Here is a 9,305-nt window from a genome sequence, read left to right as displayed (position 1 = left end):
TTATTCAGTTTTTGTATTTTTATTTTTTATTTTTCATACTTATAATGTATCTTTACCGTCCATGTTGCCCTGAACATGTATCTGACTTTGAACTGCTGTAACCCTTGAATTTCCCCAGAAATTCCCCTTTAGTGTCGCTGCCCTACGTCTTTGGAATGCTCTCCCTGACAACCTATGGGCACCCAAAACTATGGACAATTTTAAAAGAGGACTAAAAACCTTTCTTTTTAGCAAAGCTTTTTATCACTAAACAATGCTGTTGTTTTTTTCTCTAGTTGCTGTTTTTAATTGTTTTATTCCCCTATCTGCTATGTCTTGACTTTTTATCCCTTTTATCTCTTATCTAGATTTCATTATTTATTTTTATTTTTTATTTTTTTCGTCTGCACACATATTAATGGTTAATACCATGTTGGTAAGAACCTAAGGCATATATATGTGCATTGTTAATATAAAATACATATGGTATTTTTTTATTGATATTATATATATATATATATATATATATATATATATATATATATATATATATATATATATATATATATATATATATACACACATAAAAACCCAGGTTTTTTTAATTATTTCTATTTCCTTTTGATTATCAAACTGTAGCACTTTGAGATTTTCAGTAATGTAAAGTATATTATAAATACAATGTATTATTATTAATAAAGGACTATATTTAGTCTTAAAAGTTTCAAATCACGTTATTTTATATACAACATAACTGTAGCAACGTGTTGATATGTTATTCACAAATTGACAAACCTATTTTGTTTTTTATTCTAGCGAAAACACGGCGTCTAGTGGCGTCAGCAATAATCTCCGGCTCAATAACTACAATTCCCAGAGTGCATTGCGAAGGAACCACCAACCGGAAATGGAGAGAAAAACACCACAGAATCAGCTGACTTGACTGCGTTGATGAAGGGTTTGCTGCGGTAGAAACATCTGTGTTTATTCATTTAGAAACATCGTTTAAAGGTGGTTTTTGTTGGGTCTCGGGGTCAGATATGCTGCGACCGAAGGCCCTGACGCAGGTCCTCAGCCAGGCCAACACCAGCGGAGTCCAGAGCACCCTGTAAGTCCTGTTCTGTAACACATCCATGGTCCTGTTAGCAGCACAGCTAACTGAGCCCCAACCTGGTTTATTCTGTTTATCTGGTTAATCCGTTTCACCTTTGAGCTTTTCTTTTTTGTGTTGAACAAACGAGAACATACAGGTTTGAAGGCGCTGTTTGTTGTTGTTAGTCATTCCTGGCCAAAGCTGAACTAATATTAGTGTTTCTAGCATCATGTGTTTCACAATGATGTGTTAAAAGTTTAAGTCTGTAATTTGAATTTATTTTATGCCCAAATCTTAATCAGAATCAGAAAGGGGGTTTATTGCCAAGTTTGTTAACACTCACAAGGAATTTGTTGTGGTGATTGGTGCAATACAGTAAAAGTAAAAATAAAAATATAAAAGCAAACAAGTGTATGGAGATAAAATAAGAGATAGAATAAAGTAAAATGTATAAACAGAAATGTACAATATGAGGATTAAAAAGTGCCGGATATGAATCTTTACAAAAAGTGACGAAGGATGGCAGATGACAGATAAAATGTATAAACAGAAATGAACAATATGGGGTTTTTAAAGTTTTAAAAAAAAGGCAGTTTATTGACAATTAAATAAAATGTGAAGGGCCTTGCAGCCAACACTTCTTCTTTATTCCTTTTCTATTGGTTTTATTATTTAAAAGTTGACTGTACAAGACTCTACCAGGCCTGCTCTCAGTAGTTTAATGACAATAACACCTGCAATAATAACAATAAGATGTGCAATATCTGTCTGTCTACCTCCCACACATTTTACCTGCTTTTTTGCACTGTTTTTCTCTCTCGCATTACCTCTACTTCCATTGCAATGTACTGTATATATAGTTTTTATCTCGTAATTATGTATATTTTCTACTTTTTTACTTTTTTTTTTACCCCTTCCCTGCATGTGTGTGTTAAGTGTACTGCTGCTAACAAGTGAGTTTCCCCATTGAGGGAGGAATAAAGGATTATCTTATCTTATTTTAAGTTACACAATAATTCACATGCTAATAATGTCAGTAGGGATGGACTAAAAAATTGATCACGATAATTTCTGGCATTTATCCCAATAACGATTAAAAATGACGATAAAAAAAATACCAATTCAACTCCACCTTTTTAACTATAAATCTATCACCACATTCAGTCTTTGGAGCCCCCAAAACACTGCTCTAAAAGAATACTAAATGCTACTAAACTACACCAATTAAATTGAATTAATAAAAACCAATTAAATTAGTACACCTGTACTGCAAAACTGTAATGACCCCTCGCTCTCAGATCCGCCATGTTTGTTACAAAAAAATGTCATCAACTTGATTCTTTCTTTCTTTCTTTCTTTCTTTCTTTCTTTCTTTCTTTCTTTCTCGCATACGGAGGAGCTACGAGGACCAAGTCCTATTAGAGCAAATACCTTGTTGTTGCTTCAACTTTCACGCAAACACAGTGACATAACTGACGTTTGCAGCGACGTAATGATGTGGCTCCCCTTAGCACCCGAGCTGTGGAAAAACAAACCGGTTCTCAGCTGGTTCCCAATTTGAACAAACTTGTGAACCAGAACCAGCCCTGAAAACCGGTTTGGTGGAAAAGGGGTACTAGGGACTAATGTGATGCCGTCCAATGAGATGATGCTCGATGGAAATGTGATAATCTTTGATTAAAAGCATCCGATGTTTCCACCAGACTACTGAACAACGAAGGTTCCCTCCTGGCGTACTCCGGTTACGGAGACACGGACGCCCGAGTGACGGCTGCTATCGCCAGCAACATCTGGGCGGCCTACGACAAGAACGGCCACCAGGCCTTCAACGAGGACAAGCTGAAGTTCATCCTCATGGATTGTATGGTACGTATTCACGACTCGCTCTGGTTACTAAATGAAACAGGAATCAGAAATGTTATCGTAGGGTCTCAGTTGTCTCATTGCATGACACAAGACCGGATTGGGGCCCCAAGGGAAATGTTTGGAGGCTCCCCACCCAAATGTATCATAGGTACAAAGGTACAAAACAACATGCTATTTAACTTGACAACCTTTATCAATAATAACAAATTGTACTGTAAGTATAGATACAGTAGTTGGACTCTGAGTCAAATAAAAAAAATTAAAAAAGTTCAACCTGACATGAATAAATATTAAATTAAAAAGTTCAACCTGAAATAATTAAACAATATTAAATTAAAAAATTAAACCTGAAATATAAAAAAAAATTACAGTAAAAACTTCAACCTGAAATTTAAAAAAATTAAATAAAAAACTTCAACCTGAAATAAAAGGAAAAATATTAAATTGAAAACTTCAACCTGAAATAAAAAAATATTAAATTGAAAACTTCAACCTGAAATTAAAAAAAATATTAAATTGAAAACTTCAACCTGAAATAAAAAAAATATTAAATTGAAAACTTCAACCTGAAATTAAAAAAAATATTAAATTGAAAACTTCAATCTGAAATAAATAGATATTAAATAAAAAAACTTGAAACTGAAATAAACAAATCCTAGTAACAAATTGCCATCAATTACTCATCAAAAGAAAGTTACTTCCACCACCTCAATCCCCCACAAAAACCTCAAAGCAAGTCTGAAATCAGGACTAAACACACACTTGCACTTTACAGATGCACACGTCTCTATATATTTATATTTGAAAACAACTAGTACTTTACAGACAGAAAACGAGTGACAGCGGTTCTATCTGACCTATCGGTAAGCCCCGCCCCTCAAACGCAGCTGAACCAATGGCTGCTGGGTTAAAGTGATTAAAGTCTGATCTTCTGCTCTCAGGAGGGACGAGTGGCCATAACTCGGGTGGCCAACCTGCTGCTGTGCATGTACGCCAAAGAGACCGTGGGCTTCGGGATGCTGAAAGCCAAGGTGAGAGCTTTTAACCCCTAACTCTTCACTGGTGACAGGGAACCGTACGACTGTGTAAAGTTTTCTCCCGGCGTTGAGTGTGGTGAGAAAAGGATTTTTTCACAATTGAAGCCTGATGCATGTTGGCATCGTTGCGATGAAAGATGTCTGTCTGGAGCCTTTTCTTCCCTGAAAAGCTGTTTGCTTGTTTCTAAATACTGAAACATTCCTTCTATAATCAGATCTCGTCAAACACTGAAGCGACTCCTGGTCAATCGGTCCTTCTAGACCAGGGGTGTCAAATGTGCGGCCCACGAGCCGCATGCGGCCCGAGAGAGGTTTTCATGCGGCCCGCAAGAAGTTTCCAACGCAAAAAAAAACGAAATGTTAATTTACTAAAAAGGAAGGCATAAATAATTGCCATGAATCGCAGCATATCCGATAATATATTTCTTCTACAAATCCATCGTTATTCCACAAAGAAAGCCGTTTTCGTCATTTTTTTTTGTTTTCTAGCATTTGCCGATTTTATTTCTTTGTAAACGGTCGTTTATTTTTATTAACTGACTACTATTATATATTTTCGCAGGAAAAATATCTCTGCTAAAAAAGATGATTGAAGATATTTATTCGGAGAATTTCAGTTTTGAATACGAGGATAGTGACAAAGTAAAAGAGTTAAAAAAGAAGTGCTGACTTTTTTGGCACACTGGCATAAATATCCGCGGCAATTTGTAAGATAAATACACTTAATTGTACTGGAAAAATCTCTAAATCACAAAGAAACACTCTGATGTAATAAGAAAGATTTTGCTTTTAATTAAATTTCCTATAAAAAAGCAAAATATAAAAAAAACATACTTGTTTCTGTTTATCTTTGTAAAATGATAGTAAAAGTATCTTACATAATTTGAAAAAAAAAACAAGAAATTTCAAGAAAAGATCCTGAAGAAATGTATTTTACATAATTAGAGTCTAAACAAAGTGCATATTTCCTTTAAAATTAATTAAACTGATATTGGATTAGATAATAGTAAAAAAAAAAAAGAATTAGAAAAAAAAAATTCGCACCGTTTTTGTTATTTTGAGCGTGTGGCCCGCAAGAAAAAAATTGGTCAAATCCGGCCCACCAAGCAAAATGAGTTTGACACCCCTGTTCTAGACTCAGACCTAGTTTCTTCCTGGAAGCTGTTGGTTCACCAGGTTCATTCTGGGCTTTAACCAGATGTTGGACGTAGTTTGAGTTAATCACCTGAGTCGTTTAAGTTTTGAGGCTGACTGATTCACTAATCCACTAATCAAAATAATTAATTGGTAGTTTTCCAATTAATTATTTTTTAGCCTCTATAAAATACTTTAAACTGGAGTTCGGTGGATTAATCAAGCTTTTTTTTTTTTTTGTGAACACAATTTGTAAACAAAAAACACACATTTATACAAACTGCTAGTGGAGGAAATACAATATAAGAAAATATAACATATTTTGGGAGGTATCATGAACAAGAGACATACACACAACCAATAAGGTAAACATAAATAAACCTAATAACAAAAACAGCAAGGCATTTTAAGGCAAATGGCATCAACACTTCAGAAAGAGATTAAAATAAAAGATACTTTGATACATCAGCTAATAATTTATTTGCAGTTATTTTGACTTCATTTTTTTAATAGAGACAAAAAAATGTTTGAAATCATTTAAAAAACATTGGAAAGAGGGGTTCATTTTTCTCCACTTACAACAGTGTATATGATTTTTAGCCAGTAGAAGAATGACATTAACCAAGAGAGACACTGATTTGTCAATTGTATCTATGTAAAAACAATATTGGCTATTTCCAATTTTGGGATGTCGTTCATTTTTAAAGATGGCCAATTTCTAATTTCACGCCAAAAAGTTTGTGAGACAGGACACAATAGAAAAATAATTAATAATAATAATTAATTGGTGTAGTTTAGTAGCATTTATATTCTTTTAGAGCAGTGTTTTGGGGGCTCCAAAGACTGAATGTGGTGATAGATTTATAGTTAAAAAGGTGGTGTGGAATTGGTATCTTTTTATTGTCATTTTTATCGTTATCGGTATAAATGCCAGAAATGATCGTGATACATTTTTTAGTCCATACCGCCCATCCCTAGTCTGGACGAACTGGCTGTGTCCCGCCTCCGGAGAACGCCCCGCACCCAACAGAACCCGGCGCCCGTTTGCCGTGTCCATGACCCGTGACTGCTGTGTGTTTGTAGGCGGAGGCGCTGGTCCAGTACCTGGAGGAACCGCTGACCCAGGTGGCGGCATCCTAGTGAAGATGGACCTCTGAGTTCGACTGTCTGCCTTCTGATCCGGGTCGTTCACGGACTTCTTCAACGTTCTGCTTGTTCACTGCGCGCTTCAAGTCTTTGCAGTCCTGAGTGAGGTTGTGAATCAGGGCCGGTCTGAGTGTTTCTGTCTTCAACCGTCCTCAGAGTCCACTCGGTCCCCCGCAGCGTTCCTGATCAAAGCTGCACGGAAACGGAACATTTTGGATCCTTGTCATGACCCTTAAAAATGCACAAGGTGACGGAGTTGTGTGAATGTTCTGAGAGTTTCTGTTTTAATAATGAAGTTCACTTTTTCTTTCAAAATTGTTCAATAAATTATCATTTTAAAAGCTTGTTTTACGTCTCTCTCAACTAATCTGTGGTAAGAACTGTATCAGGTCCGAACCCGTCCTGGGTCATCAGCTATTGGGTCTCGGTGATAGTGACGACCTGGTAGGATCCACTGAATTAGTAAAACTACGACTTTCCAACCACCATTTATTAAAAAAATAAATAAAAGCAATGAAACATCTAAATCTAGCTAAGGATTAACTGGGGTTGCCCAGAAATCCAAGTAAACATGCGCGACAAGACAATCGATTAGTGAGTGTGCGTTTGACTCCGCGACGCTAGGTGGCGCCACACGCACTTTTGCGTTGGCGTTTTTCTGGTTCCTTCTTTGTTGTTGTTCGTCTTCTTCTACTGTGTTGATATTCTGGGTTTCGCAGCGTCATCACTTCCGGAAGGGGCAGTCGCTAGCTCAGTTAAGCAACAGTATTTACAAACATGCCGGAATAACTCTGATTAGGACGCATTATCTGGCACCAACAGCTCAATCTCAAGAGCTTCAGTTCGGTTCTACTTCACTAAGGTGTTTACAACTCCGATATCGATCGGATTAAGACAGCAATTTGACTTTCTCTCAGTTCAATCGTACTCTTGACTCATTTTTCACCGAGTTCCCTAAAAAACGAGAAGTAAATCAAATTATTTGCGAAGGGATGTTTTTCACGTGGAAAAGCCTCAGCCCCCCAAACTTTAAAGCACTACCACATCTATTTTAATGATTAGAATAATCAATGACTTTTAATGATTGAATATAATAATAATCAATTTTAATGACTTATTACGAGTTTAAGACAGTTAAAGTCGAAAGTGCCTACAAATATGACTCATGCATGTGATATAAAGCAAAACCTCCCAGATTTGGATGTGAAGTTAAGTAGAAGTTGAATAAATGTAGAATTTTAAGGGGAAAATCATTGAATCCCTATTTTATTTCAGGCAAGAAGCCTATACGCCAGTTTTCTCATCATTGTATGATTGTATTTAATCCCATTTTTAGAGACGGAACGTCGACTGATTTGATTTTAGCCTTTATTTTACTCCTTCCATCCTCTCTGGTCCCGGTCCGATCCAAAGCTTCAGGTGGTACCGGGGTCTGAGAGCAGCACCCCGATTCACCTTTACTGGTTCCTGAGGTTTGTTTGTTTTATTTAGGATCCCCATTAGCATTAGCAACAGCATTAGCTATTCTTCCTGGGCTCCGACATACACACAACACACAAGTTAAAGGGGACCTATTATGAAAAACACGTTTTTTCTTGCTTTAACATATATAAAGTGGTCTCCCCTCAGCCTGCCAACTCAGAGAAGGAGGAAAGCAACCAAATTCTGCAGTGTCTGTTTTGCCGCCCGGATGAGCCGTCCAGTCTGATGTGGCTTCTACGAGCCAGATTCTGATTCAGATTCTGCGCCTTTTTGTTACGTAACCAAAATGCAAACCACGCCCACAACTATAAAACCGTGTAACTGCATGCGAGCGTCCGACTATCACATCGCACTGCATGACATCGCTTTCTGTCCATCTCCCTCCAGCAGCTGCCACTTTATTGAGGTTTTTGTAGTGAAATGAGGAGGAATCATAGAGATAACTTCTCATTTCAACTAACTGGATCAACCGTTCCTCATTCGTGACTGTTTCCTACAGCGCTTTCAACCGGCTTTCAACGCAAGCGACAGGAAGAAAATAGAAGCAGGGCGCCCGACAAATGTTCAGCTCAAAACGGCGCAGCGCTGCGGCCAGTTTTGTACAGTCCAATAGAAAATAAAGCAAATGGATGGATGGAATTGATTTTGTCGCTGATGCTCGCTCGCATTGCATGCAGTTATGACACGGCGCGGGCCGGAGCTTCCACCATTTTTTCGTAGCGGTGTATCGCGTCATTCAGGCAGCCAATCAGCACAGAGCCTCATTATCATAGCCCCGCCCACTCAGAATCCCTCATAGATAATGAGGTTAGAAATGGTAAAGATAAAGACATGGCCCAGAGGCTGAATTTCTTAATTTTATATAGAAAAAACAATCAACAGCTTGTTTTTAAGACATTCAAGGCCTGTTTAAAATAGGGATTAGATGCCATAATAGGTCCCCTTTAACACTTAATACATAACAGACATACATTATACATGACAAACAAAACAATAATAGAGTAATCGGCAGACTTGGCGTGCTCACTTAAAAAGAGCAAAAGTGTGTCACCGGGTGCCAGTCCAAAAAACATATCAAAAAATCAAAATCCGACAGCACTCACTTGAAGTACAAAACTTTAATATATGGTTAAATCACTGCACACAGCAGCAGGAAATCGGACGCGTTTCAGCTTACAGCCGTCCTCAGCGATGATTTAACTATATATTAAAGTTTTGTACTTCAAGTGAGTGCTGTCGGATTTAGATTTTTTTAAAACAATAATAGACACAACTCCCTTAGTCACAAACAACACAGAGGAGAACTAAACCACCATCACTCTCAGACATACAGTAAATGCATAGACATTAAATTAAATAAAACGGCTTCATAAACAATACCTGCCTGAAATGACCTTATCTTAAAATCTTTGACCACTTTTCACCTTTATTGTGATAGGGTTTACACTACCTGTAATTCTATTCAAACTTCATTCTATTCCTTCCAAATGTCACATGATAATTCATTACATTTTAAAAGATATTGTTTCAACTGAATCTTAAACCAATCTTTGCTACTGTACCTACAT

At 37.0% G+C, this 9,305-nt stretch overlaps 1 protein-coding gene across 1 annotated transcript; it reads left to right on the top strand.

Annotated features, from left to right (window-relative positions):
- The first annotated feature begins 881 nt into the window (after nucleotides 1-881).
- Nucleotides 882-6,589, top strand: lamtor2 (late endosomal/lysosomal adaptor, MAPK and MTOR activator 2). Its single transcript, XM_061718540.1, has 4 exons — nucleotides 882-1,087; nucleotides 2,776-2,938; nucleotides 3,880-3,969; nucleotides 6,193-6,589. Exons 1-4 carry the CDS (start codon nucleotides 1,020-1,022, stop codon nucleotides 6,247-6,249), a joined length of 378 nt encoding a protein of 125 aa, XP_061574524.1. The 5' UTR covers nucleotides 882-1,019; the 3' UTR covers nucleotides 6,250-6,589.
- The last annotated feature ends 2,716 nt before the right edge of the window (nucleotides 6,590-9,305 follow it).

Source organism: Cololabis saira, chromosome 3 (assembly GCF_033807715.1).
Source record: "Cololabis saira isolate AMF1-May2022 chromosome 3, fColSai1.1, whole genome shotgun sequence".
NCBI lineage: Eukaryota > Metazoa > Chordata > Actinopteri > Beloniformes > Belonidae > Cololabis > Cololabis saira.
Note: the sequence above shows the minus strand (reverse complement) of the source record. Positions and strands in the feature narration are given on the sequence as shown.

What these genes read in the sequence shown, in the direction of transcription:
- lamtor2 (XM_061718540.1), top strand. Translation starts at nt 1,020, where the DNA reads ATGCTGCGACCGAAGGCCCTGACGCAGGTCCTCAGCCAGGCCAACACC. An exon ending in TCATCCTCATGGATTGTATG is followed by an intron (nt 2,939 to 3,879) that starts GTACGTATTCAC and finishes TTCTGCTCTCAG; the next exon opens with GAGGGACGAGTGGCCATAAC. An exon ending in TCGGGATGCTGAAAGCCAAG is followed by an intron (nt 3,970 to 6,192) that starts GTGAGAGCTTTT and finishes GTGTGTTTGTAG; the next exon opens with GCGGAGGCGCTGGTCCAGTA.